General features: G+C 61.0%; 2 protein-coding genes across 4 annotated transcripts; both read right to left on the bottom strand.

The window, feature by feature from the left end:
- Positions 1-1,047: 1,047 nt before the first annotated feature.
- On the bottom strand, positions 1,048-13,288 carry UPP1 (uridine phosphorylase 1). 2 transcript variants are annotated; one of them, XM_059655949.1, is made up of 8 exons: positions 13,145-13,288; positions 8,135-8,199; positions 4,858-4,975; positions 3,184-3,342; positions 2,718-2,832; positions 2,116-2,325; positions 1,763-1,909; positions 1,048-1,253 (listed from the first exon to the last, which is right to left on the bottom strand). In XM_059655949.1, exons 2-8 carry the CDS (start codon positions 8,176-8,178, stop codon positions 1,114-1,116), a joined length of 933 nt encoding a protein of 310 aa, XP_059511932.1. In that variant the 5' UTR covers positions 8,179-8,199; positions 13,145-13,288; the 3' UTR covers positions 1,048-1,113. The 2 variants fall into 2 exon arrangements, with proteins under 2 accessions (XP_059511932.1, XP_059511931.1); XM_059655948.1 differs by having other exon boundaries at positions 13,090-13,257.
- Positions 13,289-14,407: 1,119 nt separating this feature from the next.
- Positions 14,408-25,078, bottom strand: C10H7orf57 (chromosome 10 C7orf57 homolog). Of its 2 annotated transcripts, XM_059655951.1 has the most exons (9): positions 24,947-25,078; positions 24,598-24,818; positions 22,330-22,515; positions 20,260-20,368; positions 19,523-19,676; positions 17,208-17,305; positions 16,581-16,795; positions 16,236-16,250; positions 14,408-15,466 (listed from the first exon to the last, which is right to left on the bottom strand). In XM_059655951.1, the coding sequence occupies exons 2-9, from the start codon at positions 24,650-24,652 to the stop codon at positions 15,420-15,422; spliced, it is 879 nt and encodes a 292-aa protein (XP_059511934.1). In that variant the 5' UTR covers positions 24,653-24,818; positions 24,947-25,078; the 3' UTR covers positions 14,408-15,419. The 2 variants fall into 2 exon arrangements, with proteins under 2 accessions (XP_059511934.1, XP_059511933.1); XM_059655950.1 differs by lacking the exon at positions 24,947-25,078 and having other exon boundaries at positions 24,598-24,915.
- Positions 25,079-25,261: the final 183 nt, after the last annotated feature.

A 25,261-nucleotide genomic window follows, 5' to 3' on the forward strand; every position in this document is an offset into this window, starting at 1 on the left:
CCCCTCCGGTGCTCACAACAGCATCCAACACCAGAGAGTGGCCACCCTGACGTGGACTCCACGAGCCACGGCCGACTCGCCAGACGTGACCATCCCAACCCACAGGCCCAAGGACCCAGCCCCATCGGCTGCGTGTGGGGACCGGCCCGTTATGGCAGCATCATGAGGCAGACACAGAAGTTTCCGGAAATGCGGCTGTGGGGGACGAGGGACTGCGTATAGACCGTGGACGGGGAAGCAACACCCGGTGAGGGCCACCTCCCACGCAGGTGACAGACTATGGGCAACTAGAGCCGGCCTCCACGCGACAGTCCCAGCCGCCAGTCACCCCGGATATGTGGGTGGACACCGCACAGCAGTGCAGCTGTGGTCCAACCACAAAACCCCGTCTGGCCCAGGCTGGGCTGCTCGGCTGGTCAGAGCGTCACCCGCCACGACACGGTTGCAGGTTCGATCCCCAGTCAGGAGTGTACCGGAGGCAACCGATTCATGTCTCTCTCTCTCTCTCAAACCAATTAACAACCAAAACATATCCCCAGGTGAGGATTTTTTAAAAAGGAATCAACCAATGAATGCGTAAATAAGTGGAACAACAAATCCATGTTTCTCTCTCTCCCTCGCGCTCTAAAAATCAATTTTTTAAAAAATCCTCTAAGAAAGAAAAACTCCATGTCCGAGTGGACCTGCGCAGCTCAAACCCGTGCTGCTCAGGGTCCGCCGTGACACACGTGTGCGTGTGCTCCTGGGGGCGTTTCCTCCTGTAGCTGCCTCTGGGTGTTCGTGGCTCTCGCTGCAGAGGGCTGTGGAGCGACACGAGGAAGGGAATGTCTGGCCCTAGAACCAGACCTCTTGCTTAGCGACGTGAAATCGGACAACCATTAGCGTTTAAAAGTCTGAAGTTTCCCCCCAGAAATACTTTCATTTCAGAGGGACGTTCACACAGAAAACCCAGATCAGGCCGATCCGCGCGAACGGCTCCCGGGAGCCCGAGGGGCGCTGGGGCGCAGGCCGCCTTGGGCTCCCTCATCAAGTGCACAGGACGCAGAGGGGACTGGACAGCGATTTTATTTGCAGCCGCGACGAGCTCGGCTCCGTCTCCGGGACGCAGGGACCTCAGGCCCCCGCCAGCCTCTTCTTGATGAAGTGGACGACCAGCCGCTGCGGCCGCTGCTCGAACTTGGCCAGCAGGTCGTGGGGGCTGGAGACCTGGTCCCCGCGCAGGCGGTCCAGTAAGGTGACGCACACCACGGCCGCTGCGGAGAGCAAAGGGCCGTCAGCGGGAGGGGCAGGGCTTCCAGCTCAGGGCGCCGACGAGACCAGGCGCCACCTGCCATCCCCAGGGGACGGGCCCTGTGGGACCCACAGCCGTGTGGACGGGTGGCGAGCACAGAGGGTCTGGGGCCTCCTCTTCCTTCCGCCTTCGCTTCCCACCGAGTCCCAGGCACATCCCCGGCTGGGAGGCAGGGCTCTCAAATCCAAGGCTGAAAGCCAGACCCACCGCAGGGCTGTGGTGGGCTTGTCGCCCAGAAAACCTGAGAGAGCTGGTGCCACCGTCTTCAGCCCACCTGGTGGCCCGGGGCTCCCAGGTACTGAGAATCCTGCCCTCGGCCACGTGACCATCACAGGCGTCACCCCGTCCAGCACAGGCTCGGGGACAGATGCGGGCAGAAGGCAGACGCTGGGGCAGGGACGCTGGGGTGGGGACCCGGGAGGATGGACTGGGCGGGAGAAGGGAGCGGGTGGCGGCCCAGTGCCCGCCTACCTGGGAGGCCGCAGGCGCTGCACATGGCGGCCAAGACAGACGACTCCATCTCGATGTTGCGGACGCCGGCCGCGTGGGCCGCCCGCAGGTACTCCTGCTTGTCCTGCTCCGTGTAGGAGCACAGGGCCCCGTCCAGACGGCCCTGCCCTGCAGACACGAGGAGAGGGCCATGCTGATGGGGTGCTCCCCGCCAGGGCGCAGGGATGCTTCGACCCCCCCAACACCCCCCCACCCACCTGCCCTGGAGCCCAAACCGCCACTCCCAGCAGGCGTGGCGCCTGACGTGGACACACCGGTGAGACCTCCCTCCCTCCCTCCCTCCCCGCCTCCCGCCGGGACCCGCCCACCAGCACCTTCGTAGAAGTCCAGGGTGCACATGGTGTTGCCCACGACCGTGGGGAACTCGCCCAGGTCCGCGGAGCACTGCAGCAGCTCCTGCGCCAGCCCCGCGTCCAGGTCGGTGCGGCGGACCACGCGCTTCCCCAGCACCAGCTGCTCGAACTCGGGCTTGAAGCAGGCGTCCACCGCCTGCCGGGTGATCACCACGGAGCCGGGCTCCAGACCTGAGGACAGAAGCGGTGTCACCGCCGCTGGGGGTGGAGGGCGCGACCGAGCGCGTGCGGGAGACCGGCCGTCGGCCCGCCACACGCTGAAGCACCGCCAACGTTCTGTTTTTTCTTAAATACGTGTTTCTATTGATTTCAGAGAGGATGGAAGAGGAGAGAGAGAGAGAGAGAGAGAGAGAGAGAGAGAGAGAGAGAAACATCCATGATGAAAGAGAATCACGGACCGGCTGCCTCCTGGGCATGGAGCCCGCAACCCAGGCCTGTGCCCTGACCGGAACTGAACCCTGACCTCCTGGTTCATGGGTCGACCCGCAACCACTGAGCCACACCAGCCGGGCTCACGGGTAACGTTCTAAGAACAGGCAAGGCCCGGCCGCGCGGCCACTCACCTATGCCGCCCGAAGTGCCCAGGCGGATGGCGGTGACGCTCGAGCAGCGGGCGTGGTACAGCAGCTTGAGCACCTCGTGCAGCATGATGGCCATGGAGGGGACGCCCATGCCGTGCTGGCGGGAGGAAGGGGCGTCAGGCTCCGCGGCCCGTGCGTGCTGCCGCCCCCCTCCAAAGCCCTCCTCCCCACCCCCAGCAGCCACAGAGCACGAACCTCAGCCGCGCACCTCGGGAGGCGGCACCGAGCTGTCCCCAAGGACCGTGCCACACAGCCAGCCCCGCACGGCCCCCCACCTGCCGGCTTTCCTCTCCTCCTTTCCTCCCACTCCCGGCTCCCGCACTAACTGCTGGCCGCGGCCGATGGTGCCTCCTGGGTTCTGCCTCCTCCTCCCGGCCTGACCGGCCTGTGTGTGGAGGACAGGGGCCTGCAGAGCCCGGGACCGGCCGCCCGAGGGACGGGTACTCACGCTGACCGACAGCACGGGCCCCACTTTGAACATGACGAAGCGGTCGGTCCCCGTGCAGATGTTGGGGTGGTCCTCGCCCGACCGGCCCAGGCCCAGCTCCGAGGCCACGTACTTGGCGAAGGCACTCATCCGGGAGGGGCTGCCCCCGACGCACACGAACTGCGGGCAGAGGACAGAGCCGTGGGCGCAGGGCCCACCCCCGCCCAGCGACACATGCGCCTCCTGGAACTTGCTAGAAATGCAGCTCCCTGCCCCCCCCCCCCGAACAGACTGTCTGGGCGCCTCCTGGTGACTCGACGCTCACGAGTCCGGGGGCCAGGCTGGTGGGGTCACACTCAGCAAAGCCACGGCTCGCCAGACACGGGCCCACACCTGCTTCTCTGGGAGGCGGGGTGGGGCCCTGCCTGCCGGCCTCCGTGCAGCACAGGGTCTGGGGAGCCGGGGGTGGACTAGGACAGCGCCGGCTCCTCGCTGTGCAGCCCAGACCCCACAGCCCTCCTGTAAAGTGGGCTTCTGGCCCCGGCCGGCGTGGCTCAGCGGTCGAGCATCGACCTAGGAACCAGGAGGTCAGGGTTCAGTTTCCGGTCAGGACACATGCCTGGGTTGTGGGCTCGATCCCCAGTGTGGGGCCTGCAGGAGGCAGCCAATCAATGATGCTCTCTCATCATGGATGTTTCTATCGCTCTCTCCTTCTCCCTTCCTCTCTGACATCAATAAAAATATATTTTAAAAAATAAAAATTAAAAAAATAATAACATAAAATGGGCTTCTGTCTACCACCTCTCACCACCACCCAAGCACCAAATGGCCAATGCGTGGCAAGTGTCCGGGGCTGGTGGGGGCCTGGGAAGTGGCCATGGAGGGGCGGGACTCAGAGAACTAATGCAGTCACCCATCTATAATAATAAAAGCATAATATGCTAATTAGACTGGACAGCTGAGCGACCTTCTGGACGTCCTTCCAGACGAAGCCATGGTGGTAGGGGCTGAGGCAGAGGCAGTTAGGGGCGATCAGGCAGGCAGACAGGCAGGTGAGCAGTTAGGAGCCAGCGGTCCCCGATGGCGAGAGGGATGTCCGACTACAGGTTTAGGCCCGATCCTGTCTAATCCGACTGGGATCCGGCCTAAACTGGCAGTCGGATATCCCCCGAGGGGTCCCGGATTGCGAGAGGGTGCAGGCCAGGCTGAGGGTCCCCTGCCCCCTGCACGAATTTCGTGTACTGGGCCTCTAGTCTGTATATAAGAGCTTCTCATTTTGTTTTACACAAGAAAAGCAAGTAAGCGCGCCAGCTTAAGGGTGTTAATGGTCAAAGAGCTAAGTCTCTGAAGATGAAACAAGCCACTGAGGCGGCTGAACAGGTGGGTGTCACCGTGTTACCCACGGACCACTCACCGCGCAGCCCCTCTGACTCCTGCGCCCTAGACGCCGCCGGCGTCTCCTGTTCCCTCAGAGGCACAGTAGGAAACCCACTCGCATGGGTCCCGTTACCCCCTAAACGCGCAAGGAACCAGAGAGGCCCGCGGGCAGGCCTGAGGACAGCTTCTGCTCCTCACGAGCTGGCACACAGACCAGGAACAACTCGCAAGATTCCGATCAGCCTGTCGCTTGGTGAGTGTCCTCTGTGGGGGCGGCGGCTCAGGCCGCCGGCAAAGGGGCTGAGGGAAGCTCCTCACCTTCACGTCCCCGAACATGGCCGGGAGGTCGTGCGAGCTGGTGCTGAGGCTGAGGTGGTAGAGGATGTCCTCCTTCATCGTCGCGATGTTCGGGTTACAGAGCTGGACGCAGCGGTCGCTGTTCCACACCAGGAGAGCGGGAGGTCAGCCGAGCACCAGGTCCAGTGGCCGCATGGTGACGAGGTGCCCGAGGTCAGCGTGTGGCCCGTGGCGGGAAGGACAGGCCCCCGCACGCCAGGCTCCACCTCCTGTCTCCCCTCTCCCGCTTCTCTTCCCCTCCCCCCTCCCCACACCCAGGGCCCTGTCTGGAGAGTGGATTCGAAACAACCCAAGGAACCTAAAATGGACAAGATCAAAAGGTTTGCCCAACCTGTGTGGCTCAGTGGTGGGGCATCAACCCATCAGCCAGGAGGTCACGGTTCAATGCCCGGTCAGGGCACATGCCCCGGTTGTGGGCTCAATAACCAGTTAGGGGCATGCAGGAGGCAGCCCACGGATGAATCTCTCTCAATAGATCGAAAGGCTCAATCACAGGTCCTGGCCAGTGTGGCTCAGTGGTGGAGCCTCAGCCCACGCACAGAACGTGGGTTTGATTCCTGGTCAAGGGCACATCCCTGAGTTGCAGGTTCGATCCCTGGTCCCAGTTGGGGTGGGTGTGAGAGACAACCAATCCATGTATCTCTCTCACATCGATGTTTCTCTCTCTGTCTCTCTCTCCCTCCTTCCCTCCCTCCCACTCTCTCTAAAAATCAATGGAAAAAATATTCTTGGGTGAGGATTAACAAAATTTAAAAAAAGGCTCAATCCCATACAAAAGGTACAGCCGGTTGCTACCCAACTCAAGTTCACTTCACACATATAATCTTGACCTTATTTTTAAAATGTCACATTCACCAAGGACAGGAGCAGAGGGAAGACATGGCCAGGGACCCAGTGTTTTTGGTTAGCGAGCCCCTGAGCTCTGCCATCGTCCCACGAAAGGGAGCGCCGGCAACACGCCAGGGAGCGTGGCTGTCCCGATAGGACCTCACTTACAAAAGGAGGCGCCCAGTCTGCCTCAGCTGCCATCGCATCCCCGTCCTGTCCGTCCGTGTTAGCCTTCACGGCGTCCTCTCCTCGTCTCCTCTACCATCTCATCTAGTCTCCATCTGGCTTGGGCATCGGCCTTCCACTCCCACCCCGACGCCCCTCCCACGTCCCGGCAGTGGCGTCCAAATCGGCTCACACCTGAACATTTCGAAAGGCTGGCACTCGTACAGAAAAGCTGGACACAGCGCAGTCAAGATCTTTCTGTAAAAGGGGACGTGCTGGCGGCTGCTGTGGGCTCCTCTCGGTCACCACAGACCCCAGGTCACCGCGATGCCTGGACCACACCTGTCCGCCCCTCCCCCTGACCAGTCCTGACCAGGCTCCCTGGGTCCCCAGACTCAGGGTGTGTTTTGCTCTCCTGGGGCCGGGAGGCCACTCTCCAGGGACCACACCCAGGCGTCTGTGTCACCAGGGCCCCCGCTGACCTGTAGGCCAAGCAGAAGCCTGACTTCGCCCCCGGCCTCTGAGCTCCGAGCGCCAGCGGCCGTTAACGGGACCAGGTCCCGCGATGAGACCTCAGGGCGCTGTGCGCGCAGGGCGCCAGCAGAAGGCCCGCTGCCTCCCTGTCGCTCCGGTTCTGGGAGAGGACAGCGCAGCAGGGCTGTGGTCCCTGGGGGCCAGCAATGGTTTCAAACCAGCCGGCGTGGACTCGCCCCGAGACGGACTGGGACGGGCTCACACGCATCTCGAAGGATTTTACGTGATGAGTCACGGGCACACTGTTGGGTAACGGTGTCTCCAGCCCACGCGCTGTGAAGCGGCTTCGTTCTGCTTTGTTCGGTCACTTCACTCAACTACCAAGTATGTGCTGGCATGAGGCACAGACCAGCAGGGAGGGACCGGCTGTGTCAGGGCGGGAGGGACCAGGAAGCAGGGACTGAGGGAGCTGGGGAGGCCGCGGGGACCACGCCGAGTCCAAGGCCGGCCTCACGTCAGGCCCTGTGCTGCGTGTCAGAGACACCGGGCAGTCAGGCGGAAGGTTCGACTTTGTGGGGAGGAGTCCCTAATCCTGGGACCTAATAGCTCAGTGACCCCCATGCCGAGGGCTCAGGGTCACAGCTTCAGTAGAGGCTGCACCAGCGGAGGCCGCACACCGGGGAGGCCGTACACCGGGGAGGCCGCGCACAGCGGAGGCCGCACACCGGGGAGGCCGCGCACAGCGGAGGCCGCACACCGGGGAGGCCGCGCACAGCGGAGGCCGCACACCGGGGAGGCCGCGCACCGGGGAGGCCGCGCACAGCGGAGGCCGCGCACCGGGGAGCCCGCGCACAGCGGAGGCCGCGCACCGGGGAGCCCGCGCACAGCGGAGGCCGCACACCGGGGAGGCTACACACAACAGAGGCCTCGCCAGGCACAGCCCCTCGGCAGGTGGACATAAAACTGAGGGAGGGTGAACAATGACGGAGCGAGGGAAGGGGTGACTCCTGTGGAGCCCGGCTCCCCTTCTGCAACTTCGCTTCAACCACTTCCCTCGCAGCCCCGGGGTCCTCAACCCAAGGGGGGCTCAGAGCCGGGGACAGGGCCTCCTGGTGGTCCACCACGGAAAGCAGCAGGGATTCTACCAGTTCAAACAAAGTCATCTCCGCAGGTGACGCTCCCAAGGCCACCTGGCGCGTGGAAACGGCCCAGAGCCCCCGGGACGGGGGGAGCGGCCAGGTGTGCCTGTGCGGTTACCACCTGGACACGTGACCAGCCTGAGAGGCCTCGGGGTCACAGAGGAGCTCCCGAGAGTCCCCCAAGCAGGGGCTCCCAGAGGCTCAAGATCAGAGGTCGCCGGGACCTGGGGGCCACTGCGGCAGGGCAGGGCGCCCAGGTCACCCCGGGTCAGCCCGGCAGAGGCGGGGCAGTGAGTGTCCAGGAAACAAGAAAAGCTAGTGGACTTGAAGTCCGTACAGGAACCGGGACTAACACAGGAAATGGGTGCTTTTCCAGCAAATAAACATAAAAAGTGCCATGAGAACGACCAACGAAAACTGTGAAAAACCCGGAAAATGCTGAAGATTCAGGACCAAAAGGGAGCTGGGGAGAACGGGGCCGAGTTCCTGAAGCGAGTCCAGGTGTCCGGTAAACCCCACGCGGGGCAGAGCTGAGCACGAAACCACGCCTCCACCCAGCTCTGCACCCGTCCTGAGCGGCCGCTGGCACCATCCCCTCAGTCAGCACAACCCAAACCCTGCCCCGGGCTCACCTGTGGGTCTCGGGCTCCTTGGCGCCACCTCCCTGGAGAGCCATCCTGGCAGCCACAGCAGGACCCTGGGGGCAACAGGGAACCGTGTGAAACGGAAAACTGAGCCACAAGCACGCTGCGGGCTCTGAGGGCAGATCAAGTCAAACCGCAAGTGGGGCGAGCCCAGCCCCGGGAGCCTGGGAGGGGACAGGAAGGGAGGGAGGAGGCTGGGCAGGGCTGGCCGCTGGAGACTGGCTGTGCCTCCTGGCCTCATGTGGGGACCTCGAGGCACCGCCAGGCTCGGTTTGCTGAGGGCATCAGAGCAGAGGCCCCAGTCCAGTGGCCGCTTGTTGAACGGACTGAACTACAGTGACCCCTGGTAGGGTCCGAGGTCACGGCCGTCAGGGAAGCCACGTGACCTGCAGACAGTGAAAGGCGCCTCCACCCAGCAGACCCCCTGCCGCCTGTGCTTCCAGCGCATTCCCTGTCCTCCCTCAGGCCCCAAGCGCAGCTCGGAGAGGGGGGGCTGCTCAGGCACCAGCTCCAGGAGGACTGAGGCTGGTGCTGGGTCCTCTGCCCGGGAGGGAACAACCCCATAGACTTTGGGCACCAAACATGGCCTAGGACAGGTGTCCGCGGGGAGGCGGAGAGCCGAGCCACAGCGTGCAGGGGACTCGGCTGACACGGCTGGTCCCCGAGCACCTGGGCGGCTCCAGGTTCCCCCAGCCTGGCGCCTGGCGGGAGGGACACCGAGCTTAGCGATGAGCAGAGTGACGCCAGGGCCACCCAACGCCGAGGCAGGAAATGGGGGGAGCGGCGTCACCAAGAGCAGCCAGGCCCGTCCAGCCGGGGCAGGTTCCCAACCAGGTATCTCCCAGCCACCTGTCAGACGCCGGGCCACCCAGCTAACACCCCACAGGTGCCTGTGGAGGAAGGGCCGGTCACTGTTATCACCAGCCAGTCCCCAACGCGGAGAAAACGAGCCGCTGGGCCTGGAGCTGAGGCTTCCCGACAGCTTCCTGTCCTCCCCTGGCTTGTCCCCCGGCATCGACATGTCACTGCTCTGCAGACGCCAGCCTCGGGCCCAGCCAGGGAAGGGAGCTGAGGAGGCCAGCGAGTCCTGCGGGGCAGCGGTGAGGGCCAGTCCCACGGGTCTGTGATACGGGATTACAAACATACTCGGTCTTCCTCCCATTCCTGGCAGAGGTCCTAGGCCCTTGCCACATCCTGTGCTGAGATGGGAACAGTGTCTTTTTATTGTTTTTCCTTTCTTTATTGATTAGCGTTGGTTCTCAACCTTCTGGCCCTTTAAATACAGTTCCTCATGTTGTGACCCAACCATAAAATTACTTTCGTTGCTACTTCATAACGGTAATGTTGCTACTGTTATGAATCGTAATGCAAATATCTGATATGCAGGATGGTCTTAGGCGACCCCTGTGAAAGGGTTGTTCAACCGCCAAAGGGGTCGAGACCCACAGGTTGAGAACCGCTGGATTAAGGTATTACATCTGTCTCCTATACCCCCATCGCCTCCCCTCCTCCAGCCCCCCACTCATGCCCTCACCCCCCTGATGTCTGTGTCCACTGGTTAGGCCTATATGCTAGCATACAAGTCCTTCAGTTGATCTCTCCCCATAACCCCCACCCTCCCCTACCTTCCCTCTGAGGTTTGACGGTCTGACGGATGTTTCTCTGTCTCTGGATCTGTTTTTGTTCATCAGTTTATGTTGTTCATTATATTCCATAAATGCGTGAGATCATGTGATATTTATCTTTCTCCGACTGGCTTATTTCGCTTAGCATAATGCTCTCCAGTTCCATCCACGCTGTTGCGAATGGTATATCCTTCCTTTTTACCGCAGCGTAGGATTCCATTGTGTAGATGGACCAGTTTTCTCACCCACTCATCTGCTGATGGGCACTCGGGCTGCTTCCAGACCTTAGCTTGGTGAGCTGTGCTGCTATGAACGGTGTCTTTTGTTATATCGATGAAGTGACCTTAGGGCCGCACCTGAGGACCAGCTGGTTGCCAGAACCAAGCACGTCATGGGAGGACTGGACCCTCAGCCCCCCCCACCCTGGGGAGGGGAGAGGGGCTCGAAGTTGAATCAGTGGCCAAAGAGTTCGTCAATCATGCCCGCGCAAGAGTCCCCGCCCAAGTCAAAAGGACAGGGCTTGGCCCGGACGGCGTGGCTCAGTGGTTGAGTGCCGACCTATGAACCAGGAGGTCACAGTTCGGTTCCCAGTCAAGGGCACATGCCCAGATTGTGGGCCCATCCCCAGTACGGGGCGTGCAGGAGGCAGCCCATCCATGATCCTCTCATCGATGCTTCTCTCGCTCCCCCTCCCTCCTCTCTGAAGTCAATAGAAACATCTCTTTCTTAAAGTCTGCTCCGAGAGCAGCAAGGCGCTGGCTGCGGCTGAGACTGTGTGCGCCCTTTGTCCTGAGAGGCACCTTCCAGGAAACTGACAGCTTGGCCAAGGCCCAGCCTCCTGCTCAGCGGGTGAGGCTGGACCCTGGCACCGAGGCAATGCTGCTGCAGCAGTTTCAGGGAGCATTTCCTCTGACCCCGTACACGATGCTCAGGCTTCTCCCTCGGGAGGGATGCGCCGTGTCCTGAGACAGGCCTGCCCTCCGCAGCAGGGCTGGGCTGTCCCTGCAGCAGGAGGGGGTCCCGGACTCCCGGCCAGGACGCCGTGTGCCAGGTGCTGCTCTGGCCCCTGTGGACAGAGAGGGGCCACGTGCCAACCTGACTAACCCTCAGAGACCTAATCAACCACAAAGGATGGCCTGCAGTTAACATTTAATTAAAAAGCAGTCTATGGTGGGCAGTCACATCCCAGGCTGGCATCTTCCCTGACAAAAACCAACTGTGATCTTCACCGAGCCGGCTGTGTTTTTGCATCTATGGTAACAAAACTTTGGAATGTCTGGAAAACTTGCAACCTCCCTTTTTGGCTAGCGATGGCCTCATAAACCCTTTATTTTAAAAAGGGGAGTTAAACCAGGGGGGTCACAGTTCATTTACCCATCAGGGCACGTGCCCGGGATGCGGGCTTGATCCCCAGTGTGGGGCGTGCAGAGGCAGCCAATCAATGACTCTCGCTCATCATTGATGTTTCAATCTCTCTCTCCTCTCCCTTCCTCTCTGAAATCCATAAAAATATATTTAAAAATAAATAAATTAAAAGGGAGTTAACATTTTTTAACATCACCCATTAAAGTACAAGCCAGACAGGCACGTTACTTTGTGTAAATAGCTCCCGCGAAGAAAAAGCCTCGTAAGGGTTTATGTAGACAAACCAAAGACAACTGCCGGAGGCAGCACCGGGGCCTGGGATGACGCGGAGATGGCCCTTCCGCTGCCTGTTCTGTACACAGAGGCCCAGGCTTCCTCCGGGATTACGTTCACGCCACCCTCTGTGGGAGCTTGGTCTCTGAGCTTGTGGGGCCCCCACGCAGGCCTCCCCTGAGCTCTCAGGTGTAGCAGAGCCCCTCACCCACGGTATGCAAATGCTTATAGTATCTTAAGTGAACACAGTTCATATTTCAACTGTGTGTGGGGGGGGGGGGCGGCGGCAAGAGTTTGCCTTTAGGTAGTAGAAGCAGCTGGAAGTTTCACTTTGTTATTTACTATTTTTTTTACGGCGACTATTAACTTGACAATCAGGAAAGACAAAAAAAGTCCACTTGGACAGAAACCATTGGAAGGAAAACTAACTTATCCACTTTAACTGCAATGTGCTCCCCCTGCGGGAACCTAGACTGTAATCTCTCCGGGAGGAGCCAGCGGAGTGACAGCCAGCGACGGGGCCCAGGAAAGGCGGGGGAGCTCCCTGGAGCCGGCCAAGGAGCAGGGCTGGGCCCAAGGCTGCGGCCGCACCCTGACAGCCGACTCTGGGAGGATGGGCAGGGCGTGGTTTCAAATCTAGGAAATCCCCATTTCTCAGTGCCAAGCTCCGAGCCAGTGAACGGAACAGAAGGGAAGGACTCTTTAGCCCCAGAGGGCAGGAGGGGGTGTGAGCCAAAGCGCTGGCGGGCGGGGGCAGGGCGGGTGCTGTTTATGGACTTACAACCCGGGGAGTGGGGAGTGTCCAGGGGAAGGCCAAGGTCGCCTGGAGTCCTCAGGTGCCTGCAGAAAACGCGGGGCCAGCGGGCAGCACTTCACACAGGGTTTCTCTGTAAGCGCCCCAGGGGCAGGGGCCTGGCAGGCGCTGACCTCAGGCCAGGGAGGTGCCGCCTCGGTCCAGGAAGGTGCCCGCGGTGCCGGCCGCGCTCCCGGGAGACCATGAGCCGCTTGGCCAAGCCCTGGCTTAGGAAGGGGCCATCTGGGGACAGCCAGTGCCGCTCCCCAGGCCCCAGGCCCGCCCACCGCGGACACGAGCTGCGAAGGACCCGCTCCCTCCCGGCGGGGACCGTGTGCCCTTTGACCTAGGACAGTCCAGTTTCTCTTGCGCCGCCAGTCCGTGCGCTGTGACCATCTGTCGCTGTGGGCTCCGCACCCACTGGGGTCCATTGGACGCTGCGAAACCTTCTTGTCCAAAGTGCAGCTGCTCTCCCCGCAGGAAACGGGGAGTTCTCGGGGCTCCCGCGCCCCCTTCCGGCGGGTTTGGAAAGCGTGGGCTGGGGGGTGGGAGGCTCTCTGCGGGGGGCGGGGGAGGGGTACCCCTGCTGATCCCGCCTCCAACAGGTGGAACCTGGCCGGGGACCCACACCCCGCTGCGCCCAGGGTGCGAGGACACGGGACAGGCCGCTGTGGGTGAACGCGAGGAAGCCCACCCTCCCGCGCGCCCCCCCCCCGCGCGCCCCCTCCCTTGCATCCTTTCCGGGCGCCCTCTCTCTTCCTCCTGCAGCCCCTCCCGCCCGCGCCCCTCACATCCTCCCAGCAAACAGCTGAGGTCTACGCAGCCCGAGCCACCTCCCGGGTCCGTCCGTGGCTCCCGGAAGCGGGGCCGGGCCGAGGACCACTCACCGCGGGAGCTGCTACCCTGGCCGCGCCACCTGCGCGCGCCGCCGGCGACACACACCTCTCGGGGTCCGAGGAACCGGGGTTCTGGGGCGGACACGCGGGGCCGGAGGCTGCGCGCCCGACTGGAACGGGGAGGTAACCCGGAGTAAAGGAAACTTGGGTTCCGAGCCCGCGGCCCGCCCGCCCCCGGGCCGCGCCCCCGGCCTCCCCGCCCTTTCCGCCGATTGTTTACTCCCCGGAGCGCGCGGGCGGGGAACGCCCCGGACACTCCCCGCGCCGCCCCGGCCACCGACGGGACCTGCCGGGCGCTGTCCTCCCCGTCTGACGGCCGGGACGCTTCGGGGGAGCCCGGTCCCCGCGGCCGCCGCCGGTGCGGGAGCGCAGGTCGGACGGGGACGCCCCGCCCCGGCGGGGAGGACGAATGCGGAGCGGACCCAGCGGGTCGGGAACGGGGGCTGGGCCACGTCCCTGCGCCCAGCGGGTCGCCCCGGCCTCGTACCCCGTCGAGGACCTTCCCAGCCGGGAGCCGCGGGCGCAGGGGGAGGAAGTGACCATCCGCTCAGCCACCGGCCGAGGCGCGGAGCTGCCGGTCGGACCGCGCGGCCACCTGCGGCCAATACCCTCCCGAGGGCGCGCGGGGCGGGGGCGCCCTGTCTGCTGCTCGGGGGGCGAGGGGGCAGCGGGGGAGGAACTTCCATCTCCAGGAGCCGGGAAATCTAACGCGGAAGACTGGCTTGTCAAGTGAGAACTCGGTCCTTGCGGCCCTGGCCCGTTTGGCCCGGTGGAGAGAGCATCGGACTGAGGGTTCGATTCGCGTCAGGACACGGTCCGGCGCTGACTCCGATCCCCAGGAGGGGGCGTGCAGGAGGCAGCGCATCAATGATGCTCTCTCATCATTGATGTTTCTGTCTCTCCCTCTCCCCTCCTGTCTCTAAAAAAATATATATATAAACATTTTTTTCTAAAAAGCACCTATGTAAACTTTATGTCCCCACCATATGGGTTTGAGGTTGTCTATTATTTAAAAAAAAAAAAACAGTTGTGCCCTAACCGGTGTGGCTCAGTGATAGAGCGTGGGGCTGCCGACTGAAGGGTCCCAGGTTCGATTCCGGTACCTTGGTTGTGGGCGCATCCCCAGTGGGGGGCCTGCAGGAGGCAGCTGATCAATGTTTCTCTCTCATGGATGTTTCTGTCTGTCCCTCTCCCTTCCTCTCTGTAAAAAAAAATCAATAAAATATATTTTAAAAAGACAGTTGTAAGTTACTGGTACCTGTTCCCCAGTATTTTTCTTAGGGTGGGGATGTTTGAGAATGAGGTTGGAGCTGAGGGAGAGGAAGGAGGAGGAGAGGAAGAAAAGAGGGAAAATAAGTCCATTAAAATGCTGCATTCCTCCTATTCAATCGCGTGCATTCCCCAGTGACGTCGGTTTGACCAAACAATATAGACACGTGAGCTCACTTAACATCGCATTGAAAAAACTAATTGGAAACTTCTCATCAGGTGAGCTAGGACATGATGCATTACTCCAGGAACGAAGCTAAAATCTTGGTGACCTTATTTGTCTCTGGCAATCTTTCATTAGAAAACGACTATTTTATGAGTGAGTGAAATGTACTCGTAAATGTGAAAACTGCTCATTGCATACAAACAGTAACAACATTTATAAAACGAGAGAAGCCAGTCCACTAAAGAATTTTTGCGAAGACTACTAAGTTAAATACTGAAATTAAAGACATTTTTACTTGAAGGACAAAATATATGTTTAATCGTATAGATCCCAGTTTATTGAAAACTTAGCAAACATTTAAAACTTGCAAATGCCCCAGTGCTTCTACATTAAAGGTTTGAAACTTTGAGGTCTCATAAGTTAATCCTTTTCTCGATATAAAGAACATCCCAATATTCTGGAATTAATTTCTTAACAGAAAAATGACTTCTGCAGAGATTACAGGGCCCCATCAAGGGAGAGTCTGAGTTTCTTCTAGCTAAAGTCTGCAGCCTTCAATGGAAATGTCACCAGCAGGGGGACCCACGTCCGGGTGATGCCAGCTGGTGATGGGGAGGAAGTGGGTCCCAGATGCTGGGCCTTCCCGGGTGGGGGAGGCATGGCGCCCCAAAGGCCCCTCCTTAGCACCCCAGAGAAATGCAGGGAGCAAACCGCCCCCCTCGCGCCGCCTGCACCACAGTGACGTCAAATCTGTTTGAACACAATTATTTCATGAGAATCTATATTGGTAACGCAGAGCAGGAGCCTTGTAAACATGGCCGAGACACGGTCGGCTCATATCTAGCCATCGGAGTCGCAAGGTGATGCTCCCACATCCTGGGCTCGGTTACTTGGGCTCAGTGGGCGTCCCTGTGGCCCGAGCGGAGCCTGGACCTGCAATGCAGAGCGCAGCCGTGAGTGGACGGGAAGTGGAACAGTGTAGCCGATAATTTTAAATAAAGGAAAGCCAGCCCAGCCGGGGGAGGGGCTCAGTTGAGCGCCGACCTATGAGCCAGGAGGTCAGGGTTCCATTCCCATTCAGAGCGCGTGCCCGCCCGGATTACGGGCTTGATCCCCGGTAGGGGGTGTGCAGGAGGCAGCTGACCCATGATTCTCTCTCACCGTTGATGTTTCCCCTCTCTCTCTCTCCCTCTCCCTTCCACTTTGACATCAATTAAAAAAAAAAAAACTTTTTTTTAAGAAAGTGTATAAGCTTATACGATGTTAAACGATAGTTCTTGGCGAGGTTATCTGTTTGGTCAGTGATGAAGTAATTCTATGTGTGAAACTGCACCAAAACGATGCTAAAATCCTGACCCTGCAGGCGAGGCCCTGGGCCCTGGCCTTTCCATCATCGCCGCCCTCGCACCTCACTGGTGTGGGACGCAGCGCACGTCTCTGAACTGCACTGTGTGTTATTTGTGCATAAAAACAAAGCAACAGGTTCTTGTGATAATAGTGTACGTGCTTCTCCTCTCGCCGCCCCCAAGCCCTGGGTCTAGGACTGGGCTGTTCGGCCAGCGTCGCCCTTGGAGTGCGTGCAGGTTGGGGAGGGACGTCCAGGGCGGCTGGGCGGCCTCGGCTGCAGGTTGAAGAACTTCCTTGATGTTCGTGTCCAACCTCTTTTGTGTTTCAATGCAAATACCGTTCTAAAAACACTCACTTGTTGGAGAAGACTCTGGAATAAAGAACAAGCACGTTCGTTGTTCAATGTCATGAAGCAGACCACGTTTTAAAAGAATTAGTGCTTCTAATAAAAGGCTGCGTTACTGACGATACATCACCGGACACAACGGCCATTGTAAAGCTCAAAAGTGCACTTTTGGCAGCAGCTGGTGGGAACCGCTCACGTATCGGCCAGACAGTGGGGGGAGGGTGTGTGGGCAACAGAACTGGCTGGCCACCTGGGGTCCCGTGGGGCTGCGTGGGGCCAGGGCCCAGTGGGTACCAGGACAACACCCCTTCCTCCGGGGCAGCCCCGGGCCCGGGCCGGCTGGGTGCACCTCACCTTGAGCCTCTGCAGAGCCTTCCGGAGCCTCCGGGTCTGAGAGCTGCTCAGCATCCTGCCCCTCAAGGTCCTTCTGGGACTCGGGCGCTGGGGGCGCTGGGGACGGCTGTGGGGTGCTCTTGTCCGCGTCGGCTCGCTGCTGCAGCCACTCATCCCTGTAGCCGTTGCTGATGAGTTTGGAGAAGTTGGTGGGGGAACTGGTTTTATTACCAGGCCTGGGAACGAGAGAAATCAACGACAAGCAGAAGTACCAAGGTTAATGGCAATTCTGAGTTCTCAGCAAACATCCTGACAATAAATTAGATGCTTATTGTTCCTTAAGACATCACGGACTCTCTCTCTCTCTCTCTCTCTCTCTCTCTCTCTGAAGAATTAGACAACTGACCCGTTAATTGCAGCACAATTTGAGGCGAGTGACGAGATGCCTCCTGCTGAGAGGGAACCGGAGCAGCAGGCAGCAGGCCGGGCACTGGGAAGTTGCAACCTCAGAGCCATATTCCACACGTGGTGGGAACCGCTGTCCTCGGGCCCACGGGAGCCAGCGTGTGGCTGCCTCTCGGTCACTGGTCACGTGGACGCAAGACCAAACCCCACCGAGCCCGCCAGCGTGGGAGCCCCAGCACTTACATGGGGGGGAAGGAGAGCCTACGTCCTGCAGGATCTCGGGGGCCCAGCGGGGGCCCCGCTTTGCTGGGGGACCTGGAGTGAATGGCGGGGAGCCTCACCTGGGAGAGAAACACACAAACCCTGGTTCAGTGAAAAGCGCTCAGCAGCCGGGCGCCGAGGGAGAAGGCGGCTCGCAGCCGGCACAGCGCGTGTGTGTGTGTCTCTCTCTCTCTCTCTCTCTCTCTCTCTCTCTCTCTCTCTCTCTCACACACACACACACACACACACACACGAGCCACGGTGCCACGCAGTGCGGCAACCCTGTCAACACCGCGGTGAGGAGACCACGGCGTTGCGTTCACAGCACCGCTGCTCCAGCGAAGACGCCATGGCTGAGGAGGGAGGCAGAGCAGCTCAGGCGGGAAATACCGGGGGAGGGCAGGGTCCCAGCTTGGAGGCGGCAGCCCCGGCTGGGGTCCGGGGTCTCCCTGAGCCGTTGACAGAGTGGACAGGGCTGAAGGTGGGCTCCTTGCCGTCCAGCCAGGGCAGAGAGGGACCTGCTGGTGCGTCACTCGGCACAGCCCCGCCACCAGGCACCGAGCATGTGTGCCTGAGGTAGCGGGCTTGCTGCAGCCCAAGAACTCCGGGGGGCACAGAGGAGGGAAGGGGGACTGTGGCCACCGGGAAGGCACGGAGCTGAGGAGGAGGAGGTCCTGGCAGAGCGGAGGTGGGCACGGACCGAGGAGGGTGGGGCTGATGTTCAGAAATAGAACCAGGGACCCGGCAAGTGACAGGCACGGGGGGTGATGGGAAGGTTCCTCCGGAAATAAAAGCTGGGCGTGCTGGCAAGAAGGACGATGCTGGGGGTGGGGGGAGGGGAGCTGTGACACTTTTAGTCCAAGTCCCAGGGAAAGACTGTGACCAGGGGCCAGACAGAGATTTCATAGATATAAAGTCATAAATGAAACAAACAGATGAATCAGACTTTATCCAGACCAAGAACTTCTGTTCTCCCCCAGACAGTGTGAAGAGAAGGAAGGAAGAGACAAGCCACCGACGGGGACCAGATGCAGGTCGGGCTCGGGTCCGGGGAAGGGTCTCCAGGCGACACCAGGGACTCTCCAGCCGCCAGAGAGCAGGCTTGATTTAAAATGGCCAAGCCGGCCGGCAGAGCTCAGCGGCTGAGCATCGACCTATGAGCCAGGAGGTCCCGGGTAGATTCCTGGTCAGGGCACAGGCCCGGGTTGCGGGCTCGATCCCCAGTGGGGGGCCGTGCAGGAGGCAGCCAATGCATGATTCTCTCTCATCGTTGATGTTTCCATCTCTCTCTCCCTTCCTCTCTGAAATCAATTTTTTAAAAAATATTAATTAATTAAAATTAAAATGGGTGAGATTAGGACAGATGCTTTACCGACGAAGATGCTGGGGGTGGGGGAGCACATGAAAAGATGCGTGACGCATCACCAGCCCCGGGAGATGCCGTTTAAGCCACCACGGGAGGCACCGGCCAGAACGGCTCAAACCCCGACAAGGGCAAGGGCGTGAGGGCGTGGAGCACCCAGCTGCCCTGTGCCGTGGGGAGCGGGGCCGGAACATGATGCGGCCACAGTGCAGGCGACTTCTCATGAAGGTCCACATGACCGTGCCATGACCCAGCTGGTCGGTGTTTATCCGACGGACGTGCAGTGAACACCTGCCTCCCACACGGCCTGCCCGCGTCCACATGGCCTGCCTGTCCATACGACCTGCCCACGTCCACACAGCCTGCCCACATCTACACGGCCTGTGTGTCCATACAACCTGCCCGTGTCCACACGGCCTGCCCTTGACCACACGGCCTGCCCTCAACCACACAGCCTCCCCGCGTCCACACGGCCTGTCTGCATCCACACGGCCTGCCTGTCCACACAGCCTCCCCGCATCCACACAGCCTGCCCCCATCCACACGGCCTGACCTCGTCCACACAGCCTGCCCGCATCCACACAACCTGTCTGCGAGGGTTGGCAATGGCTTCATGACCGTCACCAAGATGAGAAACAAGCGAAGGGTAAGACAAGCCATGAGCAACCAGGGGTCTGCACACCACACCTGGCTCTCGCTGCCTGTGCCGCGGGGGAGCCAGGTCGGGCCCCAGGGGTGCCGGCTACCACGCTGACTCCCAGGAGGAAGGGGTGATGCGAGAATCGCCCAGGCCCGCTGAGGGCTGGGCGGCCCGTTGCCTCTCAGGAGACCCCAGTTTAAAGTTCAGAGCCTGTGATTCACCGGCAATAGGAGACGCACCAGCACCAGCGGCAACATCCCACCCCTGCAGAGGCCTCTGTGAGGGCGCCGTCACCTTTCTCTTCGTATCCAGCTCCTCGGCCTCTCTCTGCCAGATGGTCTTCACGTCAAAGTCGAAGGGCCCCCTTCGGGACTCGTAATTCCCGTTGGCCAGGTCGGGGTTAAACTCTTTGTGAACCATGTAGTCCGGCATGTAGGCAGCCAGGCCCCTGCAGAGACCCAGGGAGACCCCCAGTCAGCTGCCCGCTGCTTCCTCATCTCCCCCCTTACCATTCATCTCCCCTCCACCCTCCCCTTCCAGTTCCCCCTCCATCTCCTCTGGCCAACTTCCCCTCCACTTCCCCTCCCCCTCGCCCCTCCAGCTCCTCCAGCACCTCCTCTCTCCACTTCCCCCTCCATCTGCCCCTCCCCCTCCCCCTCCAGCTCCTCTCTCCAGCTCCCTTTCCATCTCCCACCCCCTCTATCTTCCCTTCCCCGACCCCCTCTATCTCCCCCTCCCCCTCTATCTTCCCCTCCCCCCTCCCCCTCTACCTCCCCCTCCCCCTCTATCTTCCCCTCCCCCCTCCCCCTCCATCTGCCCCGCCCCCTCCTCTATCTTTCCCCCTCCCCCTCCCCCTCCCCCTCCATCTCCCTCTGCCTGTCTTCAGGTAGCACCACCCTCTCTCCTTTCCTGGGGCCTCCAGCCCTTCCCTCCAGGGCCTGCTTCCCAGAATCCTGAGGTGAAGCCAGAAATCACAGGTGTTTTTTAAAAATCAGTTCAACTCCCTTCTCCTGTGAGGACGAAGGACTCACCGCCTCTGGCTGGCCGCGGGCGGCTGGCTGTGGTGGATGTACCAGTCGGGCAGGGAGTAGGCAGCTGGCGAACCCTTCCTGGAGCCGGGCGCCAGGTGCATCAGCAGATCTCAAAGCAAAGGGGCAGGTGAGCGGCTCCGTCCCTGGGCACACCCACGGCCAGCGGGCACAGGGTACAGGGCTGCTGACCTCCCGGTTGGCTCTGGGCTCCGGGGCTATAGGAACCAGGTGGCCCTGGTCCTCAGCCCCCTGTGCACATGCTGAGGGCGTCCTGCCTGGTGTTGAGGAGGGACATCCCATGCTCGCCCATCCCCCCCACACCCCCTATCCCCCTACCCCCACCCCCGCCTAAGCAGGCATCTGCGGCCTCCAGCACCCACCCCTGTCCGCGGGTGGGTGGTCGTTTCAGGCTGACATCTGAGGGGGCAGAACTCCTCAGGTCTCGCCCTGCAGCCTGGGTCAGTCTGGTCTCCTCTGCCTCCGAGGGGCTGTCCCTGACCCCACAGCAGTTCACGGAGAAGTCGTCCTGGCCAGCGCCACCCGCCTGCCTCCTCTCTGGTTGCTCTGGCCTTCGCTGCCCGTCCTCCCCATGCCCACCCAAGGGCTTTGCAGGGCGGGGGCGCGGGGGGGGGGGTGGTGGTTGAGGGTCGGTTTCAGCAGCAAAGGGAAGGTAGGAACAGGGGAACAATGGCGGCAGCCAACACGACTGCCTTCTTACTCTCAGTAAGAGAAGTTTAACTTTCGATTTTTACACATTTCTGACGCTGAGAATAGCTGCAAGAACAGGACCAATTCTGCTGCAGGCTTCAGCCAGATCCCCAGGCTCACCTTCATCCTCCCATCTGCCTTCTCCTCCCCTCTGCTCTGTCCCTATCACCGCCTCCACCGGCACCCCCGCCGGCACCCCGCTCTCTAGCTCATCTCTGTCCCCCGTTAGTCCTCTCACCGCCATTGCTGGAGGTTAAGGCGGACACATCGCTAATCAGATTTGCCGGCTGACCCCTCCTGTCCTCGAACCCCGGCCAGAGCGGGCGGCCTGCGCTGGGTGCTTCATGTGGATGAGCCTGAGGGCTTGCTCTGGCCCTTTAACATCGCAGCCAGATGCTGTCATTTTGGTTTTCATTCCCCATGACAACCTTCTGGGCCAGTGGCTCTCAGCCTTCCTAATGCCGCGACCCTTTAATCCAGTTCCTCATGTGGTGGTGACCCCCAATGTCATTGTTACACATTGAATATCATTAAAGCATAGTGATTAATCACAGAAACAATATGTAGTTATATATGTGTTTTCTGATGGTCTTAGGCAACCCCTGTGAAAGGGTCGTTCGACCCCCAAAGGGGTCGCGACCCACAGGTTGAGAACCACTGTTCTGGAGGGTCAAGGCAGCCAGAACACAATGGTCAGCACCCTCAGTGCCCCCTGCGATTTCTCCTTCCCCTGGTGAGCCAGGGGGTGCCCTCTCCTCAAACCACAGCTGGGCTCACCAGGTGCCACTGCTCAGAACCCATGAGGCTCAGGACAAGAGCAACCACAGGGACAGGCACCTCGCAGGCCGGTCCGCAGGCCGGTGAACTCTGCCCGGGAGCAGCTCCCTGAGGCTCTACTGTGAGACCGCGAGATGAGAATCACGGCAAAGGTGGGAGCAAGTCCCCCAGGGCCAACTCCAGGTCCCGTCTATGGAGCCCAACTTCTCATAGAGGCAGCCCATCGCTGGGGAGAGACCACCCCCACCTGCCCCATAACCTCCATCTCCAACAGCCTGACACCCCCACCTGCCCCATAACCTCCATCACCAACAGCCTGACACCCCCACCTGCCCCATAACCTCCATCTCCAATGGCCTGACACCCCTACCTGCCCCATAACCTCCATCACCAACAGCCTGACACCCCCCACCTGTCCCATAACCTCCATCTCCAAGGGCCTGACACCCCCACCTGCCCCATAACCTCATCTCCAACAGCCTGACACCCCCACCAGCTTCGGTCAGGGAGACTTTCATAGGAAGGGATGAGGGCGGATGGCCCACCGCTGTCCCCCAGGGCAGAGACCGAGCGCTGGGTGCTTACCAGGCCGGCCGCCTTGCTTGGCCAACTTCACGTACTCTGAGTCTGTGTCTTTGACCCAGTATCTCCGAGTCCCCAGCAGGTGCCCGCTGGGGGTGTCCCGGAGCTCGCTGAGGCCTGGGATCTGGGACATGGGCGGGGCGTCCACAGCCTTCTCCGATCGCTTCACGGGGAGGTGGTAATACCAGTCTAGGGAGAGGAGGCGGCCAAGGTTGGGTCATTGCAGTGAGGTTCGGGTAGGTGTGGCCGGCTGCCTGGGAGAATGCTGTGTCGGGAAGGGTCCCATTGTCCCTGGGACCACGGGACGCACATGCTGGGGAGGTGAGACTGACACTCAGATCTGCCGACTCTGAGAAAGGCAGGTCGCCCTCCACATTGTGGTGGGCTGCACCTAATCAGTTCAAGGACAAGGACGTAGGAGAAAAGACCGGGTTCCCAGGGGGAGGAATTCAGCCTGCAGCTCCCTTCAGACCCAGGACTACAGCACCAGCTCTGCAGGGCCCAGGCGGCTGCCCACCCTGCAGGTATCGGACCTGCCTGCTTCACAACTGTGTAAGCCTGTTCTTAACCCCTCTCTCTCTCTCTCTCTCTCTCTCTCTCTCTCTCTCTCTCTCTCTCTCTCTCTAACATTCTGTTGATTTTGTGGCTCTGGAGAGCCCTGCCTATACAGCAGGCACACAGGAAACTGGTCTGAATTGACCGATTCGCATCAGCAGACAGGGACTCCGTGAGCAAAAAGGCCCCGCCCGCTAAGCGAAAGGCTTAGACATGCGGTTTCTCCTTAGAATAGAGCTGGGTTCACTGCATGCAAGTGAATATTTAACGCGGAAGTCTTGCCGATTGCCGGGGGGCAGTGATCAGCTGCATCGCCACTGCCGCTGCGAGAAGGAGGGAACCCACGGGGGAAGGTGTAAGGAGGGGTAGAACGCTCCCTGAGAATCACGCCAAGAATCGCGAGTTTAGGAGCTTCATACGCACGCAGCTGGCATTCCGGTGGAATCGTTTCTCTCTCAGAGGGAAGGCACGCACGTCTCGCTCCGTTTTCCCTCTCTGTGTCTTGATGACTAATTAATCCACAGGGAACACAGAGCCCCGTTCTTCTCATTACTGGAAGCTTTGGGTCCGCCATTATAACCGGGTGCAAAGGAGCTCAGAGAGCCAGGGCCCTGCCCACTGAGCCCCACGGTCACCACCACACACACAACCGAAGGGGACAAGAATCATCTTGCAGCTTCTGTCGCTCAAAGGTGATGAGTCCTTGCGTGGCCCCAGGTCACTGACTCTGGTGTGGGTTTCTATGACCGCCCTCCTCTGTCAGCCAGGAGACAGCTGCGGAGAGAAGGATTGGCCGGCAGCTCTCCCGTCTCCAAGCACAGAGCTGCGTGGCACAGCCACACCCCACAGGGGCTCCCAGAGACACTGCTCCCCTGTTTTGGCCGCCGAGGCCTCAGGGAACAGGGGTCCAGCTGGGCAGAGGGGCCACCTGTGAGGAGTGTGACCTCCGGCAGCATCCTCGGACCCCGTGCCTCAGCTCCCTCACCTGTAACCAGGGTTAATGATACCTCGTCGTGCTGCTTTGAGGTTAAACGTTAGTGTATACAAGTGCTTATCTCAGGGCTTCGTCATACAGGGAGGCCGCTCACTGAGGCCCCAGAGGCCACGCATAGGCTGAGAGCCTGTGGCAGAGAAGGGGAAACCGCCATGCTTCCTGTCCCCCTGTCCCCCTGTCCCCCGGGGGTCACAGTCAGAGCTCAGACTGGAAGGGTTGCTAGATCACATGAAGGCCAAGCTCTGTCCCTCTTCCGAGCAAGAGGCTGAGCCTGCCGGCCGCCCCACCCTGCCCCTGGCCACCAGCTCCTGGGTCGCCTCCACCCCCTCTCCAGACCTTCCCAGGATGGGCAGCAACCGCACCAAGGCAAGAACAGCCCTGGCACCAGGCCTCCGCCCTCCCCCCGCCCAGCTTCAAACCCTGCTAAGCGCAAAGCCACACCACCTCCAGGGGACCCGGTTTCTGTGTCCAGACACTTAAGGAGGGGACAAAGTTAACTCGGTTTTCTGTTTCCTTTTGTTTCTGAAAATGGGGGGAAAAGGACTATCCCGCCCCCGCCCCCCACATTTCCCTTTCAGCCTTGCTGTGACACCGGGGTACAGGAGCACACATTGTGCCCCTGTCTTTGGGGGTATCACGTGGTCTGTCCACAGGCACGCGGGACGCCGGGCGCGGAGCTGTCCAGCAGCAGAGGCTGCGGGCTCCTTGGGCTGGGCACTCACCGCAGGGAGCGTAGCGGCCGCCGGCGCCAGGCAGCTCCTTGCTGGCGTTCCTCATGCCGGGAGACACGCGGGGTCGGTGTTCGCGATGGGCCGGGAAGCAGGGAATCGGGAGACACGCGGGGTCCCTGTTCGAGATGGGCCGGGAGGCAGGGCACCGCGCCGGGCTGAGCTCTTGCAGAGGCCAGGTCCGCACCCCGCTCTGCCTGTCCGTCCGCCTCCACCTGACCCAAATGCAGACGTGTCATCACTCGGGCAGGGCGTGCGCGTCCCAACAGGCGTACAGCAGAGGACAGCGGGTTCCCAGGTGACCCCCTCCCCGTCCAGACCCCTGGCTGCCCGCCCCGCTCACCTGCTCGCCGAGGGTCGGGTGGGCACCTCCCGCGGCGCCAGAGGCCAAAGTCTACCCGGCGGGCGGCGGGGCCAATCACCAACTCCCGGCGCGGCGCGCAACCACAACAACTCGCGTCGCCCGGGCAACGGCCGGGTGGCCAACCGGCGGGCGCGGCTGGAGTTCCGACAGCCAATCGGGGCAGCCTGTGGGGCCGCAGCAGGCCAATGAGGGACAGGGGCGGAGCGCGGACCCTGCCAGTCAACCGCCCGGGACCCGAGTGGGTGGGGCCGCGAAGGGGGCGGGGCCGGTCTCCGCGTCCTCCTCCCCCCCACC

This window comes from Myotis daubentonii, chromosome 10 (genome assembly GCF_963259705.1).
Source record: "Myotis daubentonii chromosome 10, mMyoDau2.1, whole genome shotgun sequence".
NCBI classification, from domain to species: domain Eukaryota; kingdom Metazoa; phylum Chordata; class Mammalia; order Chiroptera; family Vespertilionidae; genus Myotis; species Myotis daubentonii.

Excerpts from the sequence above, each read along its gene's own strand:
- UPP1 (XM_059655949.1), bottom strand. The coding sequence starts at position 8,178 with ATGGCTCTCCAGGGAGGTGGCGCCAAGGAGCCCGAGACCCACAG. Across the intron at positions 2,833-3,183 it reads GGCCCGTGCTGTCGGTCAGC|CACGGCATGGGCGTCCCCTC; the intron begins GTGAGTACCCGT and ends TCCTCCCGCCAG. Across the intron at positions 1,910-2,115 it reads CACCCTGGACTTCTACGAAG|GGCAGGGCCGTCTGGACGGG; the intron begins GTGCTGGTGGGC and ends TCGTGTCTGCAG.
- C10H7orf57 (XM_059655951.1), bottom strand. The coding sequence starts at position 24,652 with ATGAGGAACGCCAGCAAGGAGCTGCCTGGCGCCGGCGGCCGCTACGCT. Across the intron at positions 20,369-22,329 it reads CAAGCAAGGCGGCCGGCCTG|ATCTGCTGATGCACCTGGCG; the intron begins GTAAGCACCCAG and ends CTTTGCTTTGAG. Across the intron at positions 17,306-19,522 it reads AGCTGGATACGAAGAGAAAG|GTGAGGCTCCCCGCCATTCA; the intron begins GTGACGGCGCCC and ends TTTCTCTCCCAG.